This window comes from Akebia trifoliata, unplaced genomic scaffold (assembly GCF_017979445.1).
Source record: "Akebia trifoliata isolate Shusen 1 unplaced genomic scaffold, ASM1797944v1 Contig00246, whole genome shotgun sequence".
NCBI lineage: Eukaryota > Viridiplantae > Streptophyta > Magnoliopsida > Ranunculales > Lardizabalaceae > Akebia > Akebia trifoliata.
The window spans coordinates 25,304-49,011 of NW_028236896.1; the positions used below are offsets into that span (position 1 = coordinate 25,304).

General features: G+C 33.3%; 1 protein-coding gene across 3 annotated transcripts; it reads right to left on the reverse strand.

Moving 5' to 3' along the window:
• Positions 1 to 217: 217 nt before the first annotated feature.
• On the reverse strand, positions 218 to 21,413 carry LOC147381807 (putative LRR receptor-like serine/threonine-protein kinase At1g53440). 3 transcript variants are annotated; one of them, XM_086429949.1, is made up of 24 exons: positions 21,092 to 21,413; positions 15,659 to 15,833; positions 14,513 to 14,584; positions 13,689 to 13,757; positions 13,509 to 13,580; positions 13,352 to 13,423; positions 11,550 to 11,621; positions 11,389 to 11,460; positions 11,173 to 11,244; positions 10,977 to 11,048; positions 10,816 to 10,890; positions 10,032 to 10,103; positions 9,700 to 9,765; positions 9,544 to 9,603; positions 9,388 to 9,426; positions 9,254 to 9,303; positions 8,826 to 9,175; positions 5,228 to 5,423; positions 5,019 to 5,156; positions 3,196 to 3,317; positions 2,821 to 3,031; positions 2,449 to 2,704; positions 1,183 to 1,333; positions 218 to 755 (listed from the first exon to the last, which is right to left on the reverse strand). In XM_086429949.1, the coding sequence occupies exons 1-24, from the start codon at positions 21,216 to 21,218 to the stop codon at positions 327 to 329; spliced, it is 3,090 nt and encodes a 1,029-aa protein (XP_086286075.1). In that variant the 5' UTR covers positions 21,219 to 21,413; the 3' UTR covers positions 218 to 326. The 3 variants fall into 3 exon arrangements, with proteins under 3 accessions (XP_086286075.1, XP_086286076.1, XP_086286077.1); XM_086429950.1 differs by having other exon boundaries at positions 2,449 to 2,686; positions 21,092 to 21,409; XM_086429951.1 differs by lacking the exon at positions 15,659 to 15,833 and having other exon boundaries at positions 21,092 to 21,230.
• Between the last annotated feature and the right edge of the window lie 2,295 nt (positions 21,414 to 23,708).

The window sequence follows — 23,708 nt, forward strand, 5'->3', positions numbered from 1 at the left end:
ATTAAAGAGCTGAAGTAGGGACAATCTAAATGATATCAGATTTAAATGTGACCAAGCCACACACTTGATATATTAAGAGGAACACTCACTCCAGGCAAGAGGACTTGCAGAGGAAATATTTTTCTCATCAAAATGTATTTCATTCTTTCATTCCCAGATAATGAATATAATAAGTCTAGTCAAGATTCATAAATACAAAACACAAACCAAAACATCATCTTTCAATGTCTTATTTTACTCAAAGATCTAGGAAATGTTTTTCCCTGCAAAGCCAAAGACCATACCGCTCGCGCGTGCAGGGCCCACTAGTATTTTTATAATGCCAATCAAATTAAATTAACTTCATAGAAATCAGGGAGAAGCTTGTTTGTTGAGGAATGTTCCTTTGTTTCTTCTATACTATAGAAAGTCACCGAAGAAGAATCGATCCAGGTACCATCTGTTGACATACTCTGCATCCAACTGTCATGCGAAAAGCTCGAGATTTGTGTTTGGCTATCCTGTGAAATGTTCTCAAAAGCCTTAAACATTATGTCATCGGTCATTGAGCCGTGTTTGGCAAGTGGTGCTTGGATTGGAGCTTGGCCGTCGAGCATACTCACAACGGCAGACATGGTTGGCCTAAGAGTAGGAGATAGGTTGGTGCATAAGAGTCCCACGTTCAACATTCTCAATGCCTCTTCTTTGGAATACATTGCCCCGAGGCTCGGGTCAACAAGTTCTAGGAGATTTCCCTGTTCTTGTAAGACGTAGGCCTGTGCTTACACATAAACAAGAAAGAAACTTTTAATATCGCATCATTCATCCTTATAGTTCCAAAATCCATATCTCATTCCCATACAGTATGAGGTGTAGTTTTGAGTACACCATCCCGACAAGCTATTAGCGTGTACTTACACCAAGACCTAACCATGCATGGAACTTAAAAATCTCAATTCTGAAATTGGAAATGATCCCAAAAAAAACTTTAATAAGTGGAGAGAAGTGTGCAATTGAAAATCCAAGGGATAAGGTTCCAAAAGATCCACTAAAAATACAAGGGAACTTACTCTATCAAAAGTTGCAACTCTCCTAAATAAGCAAATAATTAGTGAATTGTGTAAAGGTCTGATCAAAGGGAATGTGCAGAAAATGATTTCATCATGTTTTGTATAATATTAACTGCAAAAGGGCTTAGATTACCCAATCAAGAAGATAAACAATTTTCTCTATTGGCCTGAAATTAGTATTGCTCTTTCCACTGACAATCTCTAACGCAACGACACCAAAGCTGTAAACGTCTGCTTTGTCTGTCAAGTAACCCCTCATTGCGTACTCCGGAGCCATATATCCTCTACGAAGATCACAAATCATATTCAACACCAGGAAACATTATTATCATTCTATGCACATTAATGAAGTGAATCATCACCATAAACATTGAGAACATGTAAATATTTCATGGGATGCGTATACAAAATGCCACCTAGAAAATTAAGACCATACAAGAGAGAAGATTTTCTAAATAAATGGGAAATAATTTCGCGTACTCAAACGAACCTTTCTAATCATAAAAAGAGAAGTAACTGTATCATAAAAAGATTACTTTATTAACTTAAACACACATGATAATGTTGTCGTGTCCTGGTTCATGATGAAAAATGCTCCAACCCAATGTCTTGATATCATCAATCAGGTTGATTTTTTGCCGTGTAACTCTACCTAAGTGTGGGCAGAAAATTCAATGAGGTCTCTGGCCCTCAAGAGTGTGCCACATGGCATGTTTACCCTACCTCAGTCCAACATAACTTAGACTCTTCATCATTTGCAGTTATGATATCTTACTGTCTGTTAGTTAAACTTTATGTGACAGAGGTCAGCACATTACATAAGAACTTGCCACAAGGTATACCATGTTTTACTCTATTTCAGATGCATAGTGGCGCACTTTTTCAAACAAACCTAAATTTATTCAAACATTTTGTTCATATTATTATCTTTTTTTTAATGTGTAAGCTGGACTTGAACCCACGACCTCAAAGTTGTTTTGCAATGTATGTCAAAGTAAAACCAACTGAGCTATGGGTCTAAGCCCTTGTTCTTATTATTATCTTTATAATGTTTATATGACTCTAGGTTAACCTAAAAAATGTGTTTACAGATCACTTATAGCAAGTACCACCACATCTTAATGAATAATGAGGTCTTTTCATTCTCTCAAAATGAAAATATAAACAATCTGATTCGTATTTCTTCACTTCTTTTTATTTGATATAGGTACACAGATATATCAATAATCTAATTAATTAAACTTTTTACTACTAAGTTAATTATCTATCAGAATGCTTCAGAGTCCATGCATTCTGTGAATTAGAGGATAGCAAGATAGCTTTTGTCTTGATTTAATAACTAATAGTAGCTACGATGTTTAAGTAACTTAGGATTGCGGAAAACAGAAAACTGACTCACATAGTTCCAGCTACTCGGGTGCTGATACGAGAGTTCTCCTCTTCAACGAGTTTAGCCAAGCCAAAATCAGATATCTTAGCATTGAGATCTCTATCAAGAAGCACATTTGTCGCCTTTATGTCTCTGTGAACAATTTTCAGCCTCGATTCTTCATGAAGATATGCTAAACCCCTTGCAATCCCCATGCAAATCTTAAGCCTTGTTGGCCAGTCCAAGTTCAGTTTTTCCTCTTCACGACCTAAATGTGACCCCAATTCTGATCATTTTTATGATAAAAGTTCTTGGTTTGAACAAATGCATATTAATATTGACAGTTTCAGATAATTTATTCTCAAAAGCTAAATATAAAAAAAATGGCAGTTAGGTGTTTACCAAATAGTGCGCGTGCAAGACTGTTATTTTCCATATACTCATAAATTAGCAATAACTGGTTTCCTTCAATACAACATCCAAATAGTCTGACGAGATTCGGGTGTTGTAAAGCAGATATCATGCCTATCTCATTTACAAATTCACGGTTCCCTTGCTTTGACTTGGAAGAGAGTTGCTTTACTGCAATTATTGAACCATCTGATAGTACTCCCTAAGATGGTGAATGGAGAATTTGGAATCAAACTTCCATGTGTATAAGAATATGAAACTCATAAAGCATATTGAGCTATGGCCTTAATTCACAAATGGGATATGGCTTAGGTGTTGAGAATCGAGAAAAAAAAAACATGAAAAAGAATACAAATCTATAGTTACCTTATAAACCGCTCCAAATCCTCCTTCACCTATCTTATTTGCATGGTCAAAGTTCCCCGTTGCAGCTTTAATCTGCCTTAAACTGAAGTAACCAGTATGAAGTTCTAGGCCAGCTCTAAGTTCTGCCAAAACAGGGAAATAAGTAAGAAATAATTTTAATCTGAAATCATAATAAAGCCATAAATACATTCCCATCCATGTTTCCAATTGTCTCTATACAAGTTATCTCAAATGGCATTACAGAAACAGATGTGAGGAGGTAGAACATGCATGACGCATAGAAAAATTCTTATGCATAACGCCACATGGTGAAATTGGTTATTAACCTAGACTTTCCAGGTTGGGGCCTCTAGTAACCTAATCTGTGCCATTGATTTGTGTAGATTGTCTGTTCAAGAGAATAATTTTTGAATGTGCACTGGATCCAAACCATTGAGGCAAAAAAAAAAAAAAAAAAACCTTCAAATCATGGATTCATAATGTCTAACTTGGACATTTCCAAGGACACAAATGGTCACAACCTGCAGAGCTGAACTAATTGGCATTCCTTAGGTTTACTCATTAAGGTGCATGTGGGCGGGAACGTGTGAGTGCATGTCAGTGTGTGTGTCAGAAGACTCATTCTCCCTCCTTTCCATGTCAGGGTTTTGTTAACATGTTGATGCTGAACGATGAGAAAACAAGGTGAAATTTGGGGGGTTAGGGAATTTGGTTTAAGGATTGAGTAATCCCAAAAGTAAAAAAAATGATTTTTTTTGTTTTTTTACAATTATTGTAGGGTAGAGAAAAGGGTTAAAGGTTATGGTTTATAGTGTAAGAAAATGATTAAATGTTAAGGTTTATAGGATAATGATTAAAGGTTAAGAGAATGGATAAAGGGTTGAAGTTTGTAGGTTTCAAGAATCAAGAATTCAAGATTTCTTGAAAAAAATCATGAAAACAAAGTTTATGAGTTAGGTTCTTCAAAGGATTATAGGGTTCTTGATCTCTCACAAATAAACAAAAGAAGATAGAGGATAGGAAGAAGATTAAAGGAAAAAAAAAGGATTTTTACTTGGAATCACGCCAATGATTTCCATGGCATCAACTATGTTGAATGCATCAACATCCAAACAATAAAAAAAATAGAAACATTTTTTATTCCATTTATTAATTATTAATCTAACCCTAATATAATCCATAAATAAAAAAAATCAACCAAAAGTCCTAATAAATCTAGAATATCAAATAAAATAACGTAACTTTCTCTCTCTTAATTTTTTAACCCTAGTAAACTTAAATAAAAAAGAAATTAAATTTATCAAACCACCTCTAAACACTACACTAAGACCATATGCAAATAAAACATGAAAATAAACCCTAAAAACATGAAAATAAATACCTAAAACAAAAAACTAAATAAAAAAATAAAATTTACTCATCAAGCTTTGATGTTCCCAACACATGTGCGCTAAGGGCACACGTTAAGGTGTATTAAATAATCTTGAAAATGTTTTTCCTCCAAAAAATACCATCAGAAAAATAATTTTGTTACCAAAAATACCCTGAAATGCTGATACTCCCACTTGGTTACTCATCTCTATTGAATTAAAATATTATTAAACAATTTATGGGTAGTAATTATGGGTAGCACGGCTGGATTGCATATCCCACAAATACCTATAATTGCTACCCACAGTACCAAAAAGACTCATTTATGGGTATGGGTAGAGGGTGTTGCGTTGAAGTTGCTCTTAGAGCATATGTTAATACAACCCTCTATGTAAAGACCCCTCTATACATGAGAATTACTAAAAGCACAAGTTTTCTCTCATTTATCTTACCTTTGTCCTCGTTATCTTTTCCTCCCAAGTAACCTTTTTTCCAAAGTATTACCAAAACCAATACAACAACCACACAAGAAGCAGCTACAATGCCAACAATAATTCCAACAGAGAGCCCCCCGCTGTGAGGATCGAAGTCTACAAAAAGAAAAAATATCAAATATCACTGCGAGGTAATTGATAGAAAACCAAATTTCTGGGTAACTTACTTGGGGTCACAGTAATAGCTGATATTAGAGGTCCATATACACTTCTATATGGAATGGCAGTTGTCCCTTTCCCGGACCAGTATAAGTGGATTTCCAGTGTGCTACCAGTAACATTAGCAATATAGGTCTCAACTTTGCTCTTACCAACCCCTCCAGCTCTCTCTGCAATGTTATAATCCTTCAAAATTCTTTTGCCCTATGTAGGAAAAATCAGATCATTAAAAAAAAAAAAAAAATCAATTTACTGTTGTATAGGGTAGAAAAAAATGAAATATTAATCATCACCATTATTAAATTACTTATCCCAAAATGAAATATTAGTGTAGAAACTCATATAATTATTATTTATTTTATTTTTTGGTTGAATGATATAGGGTATATGTGATCAATGAGCCTATGGGTTCATGCTAATGGGCATAGCCCTATCTAGATATGAGGATAGAATTAATCTATTGAACTAAGTGTTTTAAAAATAATTAATGTAGAAATTGATGAGCCTTAATGATGGGTAAGAGGGGTAAATTATATCATGATCCAATTAGAGGAGTGATTAAGAAAAATGTGTTTCAATCATTTTGGTAAGATGGTTGTCGACACCAAGGGATCATCATTTTATTCTAATTTTCCTCCCATTTTTCAAAATTTATATCAGTGTCAAGTGTCTCTGTTGGATTAAAACCAATCCACACGTGAGAATTCAGTCAAAACAGAACCACACAAGTAAATAAAACAAGAACATACAACACAACAAGGTTTTTCGAGGTTCCGATCCAGAACTAGAATCCTACGTCCCCAGGAGGCTTAACACCACCAATCCACTATCAAAAACCAAAGTAATACTCCCTCAAGCAGTACAATTCTCTTTTCTCTTCTCTATTACAGGCTTTCTCAATGGCCAAATAGGACTCTTGGAGCAAAAACCTTGAAACACACTTAGAAAACCCCGCTTCCCTAAACCCTTTTGCACCCAAAGCTCTTCTATGGATTAGATTCTCACAATGATACATATAAGACCCTTTTATAGATCAAGGGAATTGAGAATAGAACAAAGAAAACAGCTTGTCCTTAACCGATCAAGGACAAGAAAAGAAACTAACTAATTAACTATCAATTCAACTACCTTATAAAACTAACTTAACCGTTAGTCACATGTGACAGTTGTTAGTTTGTAAACCACCAAACTAACAGTCTCTTTATTAATGGTGGAGAAATCTATCAATTGGTGTTGATATACATTTTTTCCATGGAAAGTGGATCCAATATAGCATAAGCTCCATGTAGCACTGTTTAGATGATTGAAAAAAACACCACATCAACAATACAATAACATCCCACTCTTAAAAAATTGGGAGTTTGATAGTTGTTTATATTCAAAGATGTGGATTTGGTGCAAATAACTTCTTTTTTTGATTATTTATTTTTCAAATCATTTGGTCCAAATCTATCCCTTCTAAGATATCTTTTTTTGTTTGGTTGGCTTCCCTCTGTAGAATACTCACGATGGACAATTTGATTGTTCGGGATTAGATCACTCCCAATTATTGTCCCCTTTGTTTGAGGGACGAGGAATCTGTGGATCATATTTTAATTCATTGTTCATCTTCTCAATATATTTGGTCTACTTTCCTGGGTCTATTCCGTATTACTTGGGTCCTTCCTCGTAAGTTTTCCTCGTTGCTAGTTGAGTGGGACAATAATGCTTTCCATTCTAGAAAAAGACTCCTGTGGGATATGCTTCCTTTGGCTATTGCTTGAGGGGTTTGGAACGAGAGAAACAACAGGGTGTTCAATAGTAAGATCAGAAACTCTCATGCAGGTTTCTTGGAGATCTTGGGCTCTTTATACCTTTGGTCAAAACAACACATAGAGTTTGCAGGGATTACCTTTAATGATTTTGTTTTTAGATGGGACTCTCTTTGTAATCTTTGATGTTTTAATTTCTTTTGCTTTATTGTTTTAATGAGGCTACCTCGGCCTCCTTGTATTTTGTTCTTCCACTTTCCAATATATTATACTTTTTCAAAAAAAAAAAAAAAGATGAGGGCTCTGATATTATTTTTAAATACTATGTCTCTTTCTCATCCATGAAGAGAGTGCTACATGGAGCCACAAGAATATTGTACTATAGAGGACCTGCTTCCTTTGCCATGTGGCACCATATATTTTCTTTTGGTCGGGAAAAAAAAATGGCACCACATGATTGGTAATAGAATTATTTAAAAAAGATTAGTACTAGAATCAATGGAATTTCTATATATTTTAGGGAGTGGGCTCAAGAGGGATTGGTACGTACCTACCATTGGAGGAGCTCCAACTTTTGTCTTTATCTTACCCCTCCCATCTCTTTTCTCTTTTCTCATCTTCTAATCTCTTAATCTCATCTTCTCATCTCACTCTCAAATTCCTTTCTCTTTTGTGATTTATTTTATATTATATGTAGTGAATTAACTTTACTCTTTGAATATTGTAGAACATATTGAAGGTGTCATCAGTTGAAGAAGAAGATTCTAGATTATTTAAGATTTTTTATCAAATCAAAGGTAGTTCTACAAATAATTTTTTTAGTATATACAAATAAAAGACAAATTAATAAATATTAGGTATTTATTTTCTTGATCTATGAGATGATATTAGTTATGATTCACACGATCGTAATTGCATGATAACTATGAGATGAATGTACAACATGAAATTATTTTAAGCATGATGGTAAAAATGTTATGAAAGGAGCAAGTATGGCGTAGGCCCTTTGGTGTAAGACCCAAAAATCCTCGAGGAAGGTCCCCAAATGAAATGAAGAGTCCGATCGAGCTATTGTGAAATCAGTGATGATGGTCATGATTGAGCTGGTATGAAATTCAATCACCATTACATGTTTTTTGATATATGAAAACATTCATGTAAACGCCTATGTTTTTGCTCATGTGTCTTTAATTTGTATGTGCAAAAATATGAATTGTTTTTGTAGAGTTGTTTCTCTTACGAGCTTTGGCTCACCAACATTATCTGATTCCATTTTGGATATGACGATAATCCTGACAACTTAGATGATTTGGAGTGAAGATTGATGAGTATTTAATGTTTTATTTTATTTGTTATCTCATGTCATTAGGGCTCTTATGTTAGATTAAACTTTGAAAAATATTTATTTATGAGATTTGAACATGTTAGGTTTTATTTATGTTGTCATGGTTGAAGTTGTTAAATTACAAATGATGGATTTTAAGTAGTAAATACATGTTTAGTTGTTTATTTTGATATATTATAGTAAATAATGAGATCTACAAATTATTAGGATCGTCCTCAAAGAGTGAGACGACTACTCGACAATTTACACCTTTGTAACAAAATCATAAGTAGCAACAGTAGTAACTAAATCATAAATAGTTATATAAATATAAAGAAATTATGAAATTATTCAAACTTTGAGGGTGAGGATCATGGATCAGGTCACGATTTTGGGACGAGGCAAGTAGTCTAGAAGTTAAAATCAAAATTAGTAATGAATGGTGACTGTTGCTATTCTGAATGAGATTTGATCATTAGGGATGAATTTGGTCATGAAACAAATATTAATGAAACCATCCAAATCACTCACTTGGATTGATACATCGAAGAAACGCCTTGCAGATGTTTGATCATCTGTAATCATTATTTCTGCAAAGTGGAGCTTTACTGTATAACTGCCTTTTCGTAAGCAGAGGCCGAAATACCTGAGTGAGTTAGGTGCGAGGCGAGCTGTTGAGTACAAATCTCCACCTGAAATGTTCGTAGTTGCTCTAGCTATGTAGTCTGTATTTTGATCTCCCACGAAAGTTCCTGTACTACTACAAGCCCATTTGTCGGTAGAAATGAATGATGTTGCACCCATCTTATCAATATTCTGCTCATAATACTCCCCTTCAAAGAACAACCTCGGCCCTCCACAATTAATGAACAAGTTATGGTCTGCCATGTAATGGAAATCAGATGAAAATATAAAAAAAAATCTGAATCAAAAGAAATTGTATAAGTTTCTAAGCTTACACTTGGGTTTCCTAGGGCAGGGAAGATCCTTCTTCAAGCACCAATCAATTCTATTAAAGATAATTTTTTAATTCATTATTTTATTGATGCAGCTCTAATAAGGAAATATATATCACAAGGTCTGAGGAACTTACGACTTATCTTCCAAAGATGAATAAATGGAGATTCTGTTCCTGTTAGCAGGCAATTAGAAAAAAAATGGGATGGAGCTAAGTTGGTTCATGGAAGAAATTTATCTAAAAATATATTAAACCCAAAGAAATAACACATGGAATTGCAAAGCAACTTACAAGTTATTTTCACGGCACGTGGATTTAGAGGAGCCAGTGAAATTGTTGTAAGATATGTCACTGTAAGACATATTAGGATAGTATTATATATCGTAAGTTAAGCCATGCTGCAGCCACGTAGCGTAGGTGAAGTGAAAACAAAATTAAAATACATACAAATTGTATCCGGTGCTCAATATCCAAGTTGGTACTGTTCCAGTCAATGAGTTGTTGTTAAGATACCTACGTTCATCATCCACGATAATCATCATTTTTCGTTAATGATTCAAAAAGTTGTCTGTGAATCATAGCCCCCATTGGAGACGCCAAATACCAAAATCTTAAGCATCTTCACAGAGATATAGATAGAGAGTTAATATAAGAATCATGATGTACAGATCTATGGTTCATGAACTTGTCAGGTCAAGAGAGTCAATTGAGTATGCCACATGGGGTAGTCAGATTATTATGACTCTTAATATAAATATTTTACTCTAGTGATCACTTACATGTATCGTAGAGAGCTCGACTGCTCAAGGGATCCAGGAATATTACCACTCAATCTGTTGTAACTCAGGTCTCTACAGGGAAGAACATATAAGAACAAAACTTAGTCAAGATTTCCGTAATCTAATTAACTGAGTGCTAAAACTACATTCTGGGCACTTTGACCTTCTAAACTAACTAGACTATTAAACATTCATAAAAGGCTAATGATTTTCGGACTCGGTTTTCTTCCCTCGATCTGTACTCGGCTGACATGGCAAGGGCACAGAACCATAGATCATTTTCCTTGTGTGTCCTGAAGAAAATGATCTATGGTTTTGTGCCCTTGACACAAAGCTAATAATCATCATTAAAATTAGAATTTTGAAAAATGCTGGAATGACACAAATGGAGATGCAAAAGTGACAAAAATGATGTGGTGGCGTGCACATAACCGTAGATGCTTTTTACTCATATTAGAAAAGCATCTACAGTTATGTGCATGTCACCACATCATTTTTGTCACCTTTGTGTCTCTGTTTGTGTCACCCCAGCACGACTCTAGACTTTTTTGCAACCACTATGAAACGCCCACAGAAACTTTATTGCACTTTTTTAAGTGGCTTTGGGATCATCAATAATTGGAATGAATTAAATTCGGTTCATTTGATTTGTAGGTTCATGCTCTCCTATTCTTATTCGGGATCTAATCAATTAAATTTAGTGAAAGTGAATGTATATTTAAGAATTTGTTCCAATTAGAATTCAATCAGCTCCTATTCAAAGAAATTTAAAGACCCAACTTACAGTCTAGCTAGTTTTGGCATTACTTCATCAATGTCTGATGGGATTGAACCATTAATCGAGCAATTTCTTAGAATCCTGTGGCACACAGAAAAAACTAAGTACTTCATGACCGAATGAAGCCACAGCATGGTCTGCTGAGGAATATTCAGAATGTAACTCACAATTCTTCCATTTGTGTTTGAGCTTGCAAACCAGGGAATGTCATACTTGATATATTCAAGTCACTCACTTTCCTGAAGAAAAATGCATCAACTCAAATAAGTTAGAACATCTTTCTGAATTCCTGTTCAGTTGTTACCAAATTAAGAGCACAAGAATAAATATATCAGTTATGAAAGTATGGAAGAATGGCCTGACAGTGTCCTTAAGTTTATCAAGAGGGAGATGTTAGCAGGAATAGGCCCCTCCATTGATGTGCCTTGCATGTCTCTGCAATAGGTTGAATTGAAACCACAACCATACATATAAGATGCATGTCTTTAGTATATCAGTAATAGTCTCAAGAATACGTTTAAACTCAATAAAATTGCAAATATGGCATATAATGAAGAGTCGAGTCAGCACAGTACTCACAGCCTCTCCATTTGTGTCCAGTTTCCAATGAAACTGGGTATTCTTCCAGAGATACTAGTCCCATCTATCCTACTAAAAAATGGAAAATAGTAACTGAATTCAGGAATTTGTAATTTCAAATTACAGATATCTAATTAAGTTATTAAGTGGCTTCAACTTACAAAGTTGTTAAGTTCTTCAGATCACCAAATGTTTCTGGCAACGTCCCATTGAAGTTGTTCCCAGAAGCAAGGCTGCACGAGTTAGAAAGCAATCTACATTGAACTTTTTCCAAACAATAGCTATAACAATGTTCCTATGACTAACGAAAATATGTGTCGAATTTGTCACAAGAAACTAGAAAAATGGGTGTAAAACAAACTGACACTCCTACTGATGGTAGGGGTAAGCTTGACTTGGATGGTGAAGTGTCTAGATGGGAGATTAATATATTTCATAATTAGTCGTCCTGATATTTCCTATGCAGTAAGTTTGGTTAGTCCTGACATGTTCCTCGCCTTAACCACATGAATGTGGTCAACAAGAAATTACAGTAATTGAAAGGCTCACCAGGAAGATGTATATGGATGAAAGACAATGGAACAATCATATCTCAGCATATACTGATGCAGATTGTGCAGGATATCCAATTGATTGTAGATCCACAACAAGGTACTATACTTTTGTGGGAGGTAACTTAGTTACTTGAAAAAGTAAAAAAACAAAATGTTGTTACTCATTCGAGTGCTGAAGCAGAATACAGAGCAATACCATCCAATACAAGTGAAATTATTTGGCTTCGGGCTCTTATGCAAGATCTGGGTTTTAGCTCTTCTCAACCCAATAATTTTTTTTGTGACAATCAAGCTGCAATTCATATTGCGTCAAACCCTATGTTCCATGAACCGACTGAGCACATTGAGGTAGACAGTCACTTTGTTTGAGATATTGTTCAAGCAATCAAGCCAATGATATTTGTACCCCGTATGTTTGCAGTGATCAGCAATTAGCAGTCATTTTCACTTAGAGTCTTCCTTTGGTGAAATTTCGGGAGATCTTATCTAAGTTGGGCTCCATTGATATCTTTGCAACAACTTTAGGGGGATTGTTAGCATGAAGAGAGTTATTAGGATGATGGACTCTTAAACGAGGGTGCCTTGTTGACCACACATAGAAATTACCCTTTTTTGAGTCTCTTGTTTTTAGTAGTTTCTTAAAAATAGGGAAGCGAATATTGGCTTTCGATTTGGTGTAACCTCTATTTATTTTTTGTGTGTGTTCTTCGTTAGAACATATTGAATAAGAATGATCTGCTCTGTTCCCCTTGCACATAGGTATTGATAAATTTGGGGGTCTAACTCAAAACCAATTGGCAATGAGTAGAGGCCCAAGAGCTTATAAGGAGAGAAACAAGGCATTTTGTGTCCGATGTGGGACTACACTCAACACGCTCCTGCACGTGTGGGCCAGACTTGGCCAAAACACATGGAAACATGAACTAGGTGACGTGGAGGAGAGAAAGGCCTGCTCTGATACCATGATAAATTTGGGGGTCCAACTCAAAATCAATTGGCAATGAGTGTAGAGGCCCAAGAGCTTATAAGGAGAGAAACAAGGCAATTTGTGTCGGATGTGGGACTAAACTCAACAGGTATCTTGCCAAAGCACGTAAATTTTGTCTGTTTTACGTGTAACATGACCTAAATAATGGAATGATATGTTATGTATTAATGAATGCTTATCCTTCATTCCCTAAACGAATATGGTTCAACTACCCACTCAACACAGGGAGTGGATCCTTTGTAGCACTTTGAAGTGCTCTTTTCAAAATCGAGAGAAAGTGCCACGTTAAAAGCTAACACCTCAAACATCAAATTAGAAAGAAAAAAAAAACAAGTAAAAACTTATTTAAACATGGATGGGCAAACAAGTCTCTCCAAGTAGGAACTGATCAAAAAGGGAAATTTAGAATAGAAAATCTTACAATCTGCTCAATCTGCTCAATTTGCCAAGCTCTCGTGGAAGGGGTCCTTCAAACAAATTATCTTCCAAAATCCTGAAAAATCCAACTTGGGTCAATAAAATGGATCAAATTTTATTAATATCCAAATTTATTAAGAGATCCAAATATTGCATCTTACAGCTCCTCCAAAGTAGCAATGTCACCAATTTCTATTGGAATCTGTCCACTGACGATGTTTCCCAAAACAGACCTGTAATGCACAAAAAAGCTTGATCAAGCCATCCATCATAAGGGTTATCTAACATGGAAGCATTTACAGATACAAGTGTTATTGAAGCGAAGAAGATGAAGAACTTACAATTTGACGAGAGGGAGAGTAGTCCAGCTCCTAGGGAAGGTTCCATTCAGATAATTGCGAGCGAGGTCTCTGTTTAACAAAAGAAACCTTGCATTAGAGGTGTTTCACAATTTCAAAAGTTGGTTAGAGAAAAATGGCGCCAATCTCTTCCACTAACAGTAGTTGGAAAATTATGCCAAACCAACAAAATTTTCTGTCAAATTATTTTGTTTACGTTTATTTTTATTAGTATTGGAAACGAACGGTCCAAATTCTTCAAATTCAAGTCAACTTTGTAAATAAAGCATGCCGGAATGGATTAAAATTTTGCGAGGGTTTTAAAAATAATCTTTACCATTATAATGATGAGAGAAGAAGTGGTTCTACACCAAAATTTGGATCTCACAAATGCCCCCATTTTTTCATTTAAACTTAATATAATCAAAGTCATTTTGGTCAAAAACAAGGAAAATTTCCATCCCATGACCCTATGATCATGTTGGTTAATTTTCAAAATTACAAAAATATTCTTTTTACTATTTAATCTCCAATAATTCTTTAATTAATATTTTAAATTACAAATAAATCATTTTGATACATTTAGTATACCCTTAATAAATGCATTTATTATGTTGGCATGGATTACCAAAACATTGACTAAAAAATAAGTATTTAAATTAAAATATCAAAATACCCTTAACATTTATTATGTGAAAGACTAATATATCCTTATCTCTTTCCTTAAAAGACAAAATGGGGAGGAGTGTTATTGGACAATGAATATGTTGGACAATGCTAATGTCTCCAATGTGTGTTATATAAATAACAAATTTTCCATCACTTACATTTGTTGCAGATGAGTAAGGTTGGCGAATTCATCTGGTAGAACTCCAGTTAGATTCATACCTCTGAGTTGACTGAAATTGAAAGAAATTAAAGCACATAAAAATATATATATATATATATATAAAAGAATAATGCCCACAAAAGTAGGCTTAATAGAACAACATAATTGAATACGAGAAATTCTATTGGCACCTCAACTTTTATTTATTACACCGCAATTACTTAAATTATTTATCACTCCCTAACTAAAAATTAACACATAGCCAATTAAAATAGGTATTAACATTTTCACACCAAAAGTTTCTTCATAATACTTACACAAGATTAAAAAAAAGAGTCACAAATTGCTACTATCGACAACAATCCATAAAAAATAAAAATAAAAACAAGTTGACATCAACGACAATGGTCTAGTCCACCCTCTTCATGATGATCTCTTGCTCTTTGATATGTCTCCATCAAAGAGAAGAAAATATCCAAACCTACCGTAATTCCCAAGTGAGGGAATGCTATTCTCATCCTATTAATTTCTTATATTTTAAATTTAGATGGGATGTAAATAGTAAAAGTTGAGTGAGCTTATAAGGAGAGAGACTAAGCAATGAGTGTCCAATGTGGGACTAAACTCAGGATGTAATTAGTAAAAGTTGAGTGAGCTTATAAGGAGAGAGACTAAGCAATGAGTGTCCAATGTGGGACTAAACTCAACATGCCGTGGAGATATGAATTGGGTAACGTGGAAAAGAAAAAGACCCGCTCTAATACCATAATAAGTTTGGGGGTTCAACTCAAAACCATTTGACAATGAGTGGAGAGACTCAGGGGCAATGAATGTCCGATGTGGGACTAAATTCAACATGGAGGAAAGAAAGGCCCTCTCTGATACCACAATAAGTTTGGAGTCAAACTCAAAACGAATTGGCAATGAGTGGAGAGGCCTAGGAGTTTATAAGGAGAAAAACAAGGTACTTTGTGTCCGATGTGGGTCTAAACTCAACAGAAAAGTTCTCTAGAATAGTAGTTTGAATGGATCAGATAACATATTAATCTGGAATAACACGTTATATCGGTTCAGATCAGCTAGCTCATTGAATCGGGTCTTAACAGGTCCGATCCTCATGAGCGAGAGAGAGAGAGAGTCATACATGCTTGTGACGTGGCAAATGGTGGATGCGTTATAAGTACAGTCGCATGTTACATTATTGAGGGTATTGGAGTCTTTACTGCTACTAAAGCTCTTTGTTTTGCTGCAATAATTTGGGTCCACGTTCCCCCACATTTTAATATTTAACTTCGTTTGTATTTGTTGAAGCGTTCTCACTGCGCGCACAAAGTTATACATCACTAGTCAACAAAGATCAACAAACGAGTGACACATTTTTAAGCAAATAAAAGTCTATAGCATTATTCAATGATATCACTCGATAGTTGAGAAGTCAAATCCGACCAACCGTATTATCTAAATTTTTTGAATATGGGATTTAAATTCAGATAAATTTAAGGATATTTAGCAAAAAAAATGTCAGAGCTATGTGGCAATGGGAAAAAAGGACCACATTTTTTTAGGAAGTGGATCCTTTATAGCACCCATTTCCTGTAGCACCCTATAGCATAGATCCAATGAACAAGAGAGAGTAATCCTAAACAAAAAATTAATATCTTAACATCTTGTAATCATGATTTAGATCATATTTAAATAAAAACAAATTTTTTAATATATATTTATAATATGAAAATGTAGGTTAGATAAATCGGTTTCGGGTACCCATCAATTAGAACCAATCGGTCATGCTTCTTATTCGGTTCAATTCAATTCCTTTTGGACCTGACTCTAGTAAGATATTAAAAATAAGGATCTAAAATTAGGGTTTTCGATTTCAATTTCAGTTAATTGGGTATCCATTGACACCCCTGATATAATATTAAATATATTTTAAACAATTGAAGGTCCAAGCCAATAAATGTGTGACAATAGAGATTCATATGAAATTAAAGATATAATTGGATTTGGCAATTATTGGATATTTGACAAGTTAATCGATTTTGAATATAAATATCATCTAAAAAAATTGGTCACATTTCAAATTGAGTTCGTACGGGATATATTTTTATATTCAAATATCAAATATTTTTTGAACAATGCAGAAGTGACCTCAAGCTAGAATCTCATATCGCACTTCTTGAAGTGAAAGTGCATGAGAACCATGCTTTTCATCGAGATACAAGTAAGAAAGCATCTATGGTTCCTATCTACTTTCACATCAAGAAGTGCGATATGAGGTTCTAGCTTGAGGCCACTCTAGAACGACTCATATTTTTTTCCAAATTCAAATATGCTTGTACTTGATTTGATTTGTATAGCACCCTTATAAACAACTAGCCAATATAGGTAGATATCCTCTACCTTCTTAAAAAGCAAATTGATTTTTCTTACATTTTTATTAAAAAATAATTATTAAATTAAATATAAATATTTTTTTATTAATAAGTAGATTTTTTCCATCAATTATTTAATTTAAAAATAAATAAATAAATAATGAGTACTTCTGCTCCTAACTTTTTGCCTCTCTTTCTCTCTCTCCATGACATCTCTCTTGATCGAGGTGCTTTAATTAGATGCTAGCCTGATGAACCTAATAAGATTTTAAATCTTTCTAAGGGTAGTCGGGCCTATGTGGATTACGACATTGGCAATCCAATACCCCAGCCATCTAGATTTCATTAAAATCTCAAATTCAAATAAAAATTCTTTTTAGGGCTTGATCAAAGGTTTTGAAAATAGATGGTCCCCAAACTCTTAAATTTAGAATTACAATCCAACAGTGAAAAATAAGTTTATTTAAAAAAAATTCAAAATTCTTAGAACTTGGTCCTCTATGTTATAATCTAAATATAAAGGTCGACTAGAAGATAGGTTCAAGAACAAGAAAATCAACTTGCGTCAAAAAATCTCATAAGAGACCCAAGACAGATATAGGTGTTGGTTCAAGGGATAATAATTGTGACAAAATCTATGACAATTGTTTTTGTCTTATATGGGTTAGAAATTTCGAAATGGGCTGATTTTTGGTGAGGATGATCTCTATAATCATTTTGAAACTTCTAACCCCGTTAAAAGTGATTCACAAAAAAATTGACGGTCCACGATTCTTCAACTTGTAAATTAGGGTTAGAAGTTTTAGAATGGATTGATTTTTTGTGAGAATAATCTCCTCACCATAGAGATCATTCTCACTATCAAAAGTGATTTACAAAAAATCATTGTCATAGATTTTGGAATCGGCTGATTTTTTTTATGAGGATGATCTCTATAGTGAAGAGATCATCTTCACCGAAAATCAACTCATTCCGAAGCTTCTAACCTTAGTTTACAAGTTGAAGAGTCGTGGATTGTCCGATTTTTGTAAACCATTTTTGACAAAGAGATCACTCTCACAAAAAATCAGCCCATTCCAAAACTTCTAACTCATACATTGAAAAAATATTTGACTCTCTTTAGGGCTTCCGAAGGCCACCCATATATATATATATATATATATATGGACCCCTAATTACTCCTTCAAAACTGTATAAATTTTTATCAATTATTGTGTTGTTTTCATCACATTCTTCTGCATGACCGTCTACCACAACAAAAATGGAAGAAGAACTGCAAATATCAATGTAAACACATTTGGTCTTCTTGCCTTCCCTTGTTAAAATTAAAGAAGCTTTTCTTACCATGTCACTATTCATCATGTTTTGGCTTAGTTCACTCGGCACAACCCAACTTATTCTTTTTCTTATTTTGGTTTTTGAACTTTGAAATGGAATATATTTTGGGTAAATTATACTTTCACCCCCTTTAGCTTGCCATAATTCTGTCTTCCCTTGTTAAAATTTAAAAAGATTTTCTTAGAGTGTCAATATTCATCATGTTTTGACTTATTTCACTCGGCACAACCCAACTTATTCCTTCTCTTATTTATGTTAAGTGGAATTTATAGTGGGTAAATTATATTCTCACCCCTATAGTTTGGCATAATTCTATGTGAACCCCTTAATATTTTGATAATTGCACTTATCTCTCTTATTATTTTCCAGTGGATTCACTTTCCCTCCTTCCGTCTACTTGTGGTCCACAAAGCACAAATAGGTGAAAAACAATTTTTAATATTTTATAAAGACCATATTATCCTTTTCAAAATATTTTTCTTCCTACAAACAAAAGTATCCTTATGAAAAATATGGATCACAAATAAGAGTGAATACTTAGACAGGAGGCATTTTCAGAATGGGCTGATCTCTATGACGAGGAGATCATCCTCACCAAAAATCAATCCATTCCAAAACTTCTAATCCCATTAAAAGTGATTTACAAAATTGAATGATGCACGATTCTTCAACTTGTAAATTAAGATTAGAAATTTCAAAATGAACTGATTTTTTGTGAGCATGATCTATTAGAAATTTCAAAATGAACTGATTTTTGATGAGGATGATCTCTTCACTATAGAGATCATCCTCACAAAAAATTAGTCAATTCCGAAATCCTATTTTGAAAAATGTTTGGCACAACGTTTGACTCTCTTTAAGGCCTCCAAACGCTTTCCATATATATAAAGAGAGAGAGAGAGAGAGAGAGGGTAAAATAGTAAAATAACACTGAATTTTAACACCATTTGTGTAAGAGGAGATAAATGCAATTATCAAAATGTCCATATATATAAAGAGAGAGAGAGAGAGAGGGTAAAATAATAAAATAACACTGAATTTTAACACCATTTGTGAAAAAGGAGATAAATGCAATTATCAAAATGTTAGGGAGTCAATATAAAATTATGCAAAACCATAAAGTGTCAAAGTGTACTTTACCCATATATTTTATGTAATCACCCGTGGATGATTCTTGTAAATGTTTCCATGAATACAAATGAAAAAATAATGACTTTGAACTTATTTTGCATCAAAACCACAGAAAATAAGAGAATGCGTTAGTCTTTGGTGGCATGAGCATGTATTAAAATTCGTAGCCTCCTGGTTTTGATGCATTAAAATGCATTTGTTTCTTGTACTAATTTAGAAATATTTAACCTTGTTAATTTAGGATTTCTTTCAAGTTTATTACCTATACTCACTTTAATTGTGAGAAATTATGATGTCCTTCTGGTGTATTTAAGATGATGCACCTTAGCACCCCCTATCAACAACTAGCCGATATAGGTAGAGTATTAAAAATAGTCCCTTTAATTGTCAGAAATTTTGATGTTCTTGGCACCCTAACTTAGAGCAATTCCATTTCCAACACAGGACCTATCCCACTACCCATGACCTTTCAACTGCCATTTTGGGTAGTGGAGTCCACAATATGGGTCTCCAATGTACTACCTCTGCCACACCATTTTTTGGGTCATGGGATTTTGACTATCCAAAATAGGTCGCTCCACACACAACTTCCCCGTTTTTTCTGGAGGAAAGAATTCAGATAGTTGAAAATATTATAATTTCAGATTGATTTTAATCTAAGTTGAATTTTAAAAAATAATAATAATAAAATATTTATGGATATCAGATTTAAATCAGTTTGAAAATGTAATATTTTCAATTAAATTGTCTATAAATTTTTTTTTCAAAAAAAATAAAATAATAATAATAATAATAATTATTAGTGGCTTGAGAGGAGTACCTATTTTTGGTATTAAAAATACCAAGATTCAAAAGCTACGATGAGATGGATCCTGTGTTGGAGACACTCATTGTAAACTCCACTACCTAAAATGGCAGTTGAGAGGGGATGAGTAGTGGGATAGGTCCTGCTTGGGAGTTGCTCTTAAGGCACTTACCAGACTATACTAAAATAATTGATTTAGGAACAGTGATAATATGCGCTCCCCTATGACAAATGCCTCCCTATGCCCCATCACAAAACCATATATCATTTCCCATGGGATACACGAGAAACAAATTTATAATTTTGTGTATCCCGAGGTAAATGATCTATGATTTTGTTATGGACGTGTTTGTCAGAGGGGATTCATATTATCAAGACTCAATTTTTAGATATGGAAAATCTTGTGAGGACTTTGTTTTTCACTGTGATTCTCACTGTGTTGGTGTGATAACCATAGATGAATTTCCTTGAGATACGAATAAGGAGTATCTACGGTTATGTGCGCACCTCCACTTCAAATTTCTACGATTTAACAACGAATTTTAACTAAAACTGCTTTATTTAACAAACTTGATGGATCTAATACACGACTACTTGAATTCTCTAAAACTTAAAAAATTTATAAATAAAAAAACTGCAATTATATATATTTAAAGTAGCAGATTGAAAGCAACAGAGATGTTTAGGCCATTTCAGTGAAAAACAGAGTTAACATGACGAATATCATAAATTTTAGATTAAAATGATCTTAGAATGTTAAAAAAAAAAATGCCTCTTCTTCAATTTTTTTTTTTTTTTTTTTAAACAAACAAGAAAACAAGATGGATCTAATTCACGAAAATAAAATTATTGCGATTTCTGCAATTTTATCCATTTGAAGTAATAAATTGAAAGAAAATAAAGATGTTTCAGATTAAAATGATCTCACCTTCATCATCTGGTAGAACTTGAGCTTCAGATCTGAAATCATCGAAGAAATTGATCAGAAGAAACAGAAGAATAAGCGCAGGGACACTCTTCTTCGAGATCGGAAGAAGAGGTGATGATGACTCCATCACAAATGCTTCAACTCTTCGAATTGTTCCAGTAAAAGGGTTTCCAAAGTATCCAACGCAACAACCAAAAGGAATTTAGAGAGAAATTCGCAATTGATTTTGATTTTTGATATCTTAGAGTGATTGAGATATTTGATGAAAGGAAATCTGACACGAGGGAAAACTTCAACTAAAAATTAGATAGATTTCGTGGAAAACTTCAGCCGTTTAATTATTCTGGAGGTCAACAATAATTGAAAAACAATTGTTGGCGTCAACAATAAAAGTATTGAACTTAAAAATAAAAATTATCGACCTCGACATTGTAAAATTTATTCGATTTCATTTTTTCAAAATTTTCCAACAAAAATACATGAAAAGATCCACTTGAAATTTGATATATTGACTTTTGTAGATGATTTCAAACCAAAAGAATCAACTTTAATTGAAAAATCCTACCTTCATGGTTATAAATAGTTAGAAAAAAATACATTTAAAAATTAAGAATAAGAAGTATATCATTTTCATTCATCATTCAAGATCAAATATTGTTGAAAATGATTCGAATCGTTGTTGAAAAATCTAAATATGTGAAGAACAAGAAAAAATGATAGTTTTAGTATTTCAAAAATATTATAACTTGAGATGAGGTTGAGGGACTAATTAGAAAATATATAATTACTAAATAGACTAATTAGCTCACCCCTAAAAGTCAAGGATTAATCAAGAAAAAAAGTATGCATCAGAGACCATTAAGTAATTTTCCCTTTGAATTACGTAAATCTGAACGTTCATATAAGTCAATGATCATTATAAAAAGTCATCGATTGCAATCAAAAGCATATAGATAATGGAATGTTTTTGAAAAAAAATTACTTAAAAACCCCTCATGAAAGGGTTTCTTTCTAAATAGTTCCTAAGTTTTTCTCGTTAGCTTGAAAAATGACATTTAGTAAACTTTTTTCTTTCTTAATGGTCCTTCGTACTATTGAGTTCATAATTTTTACTGTCGAACTCGACGCTTTTTTATTTAGTGTCGAGTTCACATTTTTTACTGTTGAACTCACCATTAGTTATTATCAAGTTCACCACTTTTTATTTACTGTTGAACATGACGTTTTTCTAATTACTGTCGAGTTCACCATTTTTTTAAAATAAAAAGTGGTGAACTTGACATTGGTAAAACCACCCATTTTAAATTTTCGAGTTTTTTTTTATTAAACTACATGGAAAGATTGACTAAAAACTCTAGATAACGACTTATTTAAATGATTTCAACCCAAAAGAATGCATTATTGATCAATTTTCATTCAAAAATTAAGAAGAAGAAAAAAACAGTGAAAAATCCTAATTTTTTATATAAATCTTCAAAATGTTTGAAAACCCCTTTAAAATAACTTCTTCTTCTTCTTCTTTCTTAAATCCTTTCTGACATAATGGAGTCTCTGAAACTCGATTGAGAGGCCAAAAATCCAATTTTTGAATGAAAATAATAAATTTGAACTGGTAGGGCATTCAATCGTGAGAGATGAGGTCCAAGGACCATTTAGAAAGAAAAATTTACTAAATGTCATGCCAAACAACTATTGAAAACTTAGGGACTATTTAGAAAGAAGTCCTTCCGTGAGGCTCTTTTAAGTGATTTTCCCTAATTTTTACCTATTCTTTACCTTAACATCCACTCATTTGTCACATATTATATTATTTCAAAAACAAATACATGGCATGTACCATTATTTTCTATGATTTTATTTTCAATTGCTTAAAGAATTCAATGTTGATTCTAACTTCCAATTGAGGAATTACAAGTTAAATTATTATATTTATAAATAATTTTCTATTTTATTGAATTCTTATTTTTTTCTCATAAAAAAAATAATTATCTATCTTGAAGGTTTTTAGAAGAAGAAGAATTCTTTCTTATTATTTCAAGAGAAACGTTACAAAATAAATAGGACAAAAATTACTAAAATAAAGTAAATCAAATCAGCAACCCTCTAGACTAGAAAATAGAAATTACTAAAATCTGAAATAGTAATTTCAGATTTTATTTGTCAAAAATAGAATTTTCTAATTTATTCCCTAGAAATCTGACATATCTTAATGGGTACACGATGAGTACTTGATGGGTATCGGGTATAGTAGGGTCGACTCTGATTTCAAAGATTTCATATCTAGAATCAAAATCGATAGAAATCGAAATTGAACTTTTATTTAGGTTCCGACTATGGGTATATGTGAAACCAACCAAGGACCCCTACTCTCATTTTCGTTGAACATCATAGCTACTTAATTTCAAATTCCCTCTTGCTTGTGTACGCTACCATCGTACCTCATGAACTACTAAAAATATCGAGGGTTCAACCATTGAATTAAGTAAATTTGACCGTTGATGTAAGTCGATGGTCATAATTAAGAGTCAACGGTTGCAATTAAAAGTATATGGATGATGACATTTTTTTCTTGCATGCAGGTGAGGACTCATTAATTGCATATAAGAAGATAAAAAGT

Excerpts from the sequence above, each read along its gene's own strand:
- LOC147381807 (XM_086429949.1), bottom strand. The coding sequence starts at position 21,218 with ATGGAGTCATCATCACCTCTTCTTCCGATCTCGAAGAAGAGTGTCCCT. Across the intron at positions 11,245-11,388 it reads TGGACACAAATGGAGAGGCT|AGACATGCAAGGCACATCAA; the intron begins GTGAGTACTGTG and ends AACCTATTGCAG. Across the intron at positions 10,104-10,815 it reads ATGCCAAAACTAGCTAGACT|AGACCTGAGTTACAACAGAT; the intron begins GTAAGTTGGGTC and ends TCTTCCCTGTAG.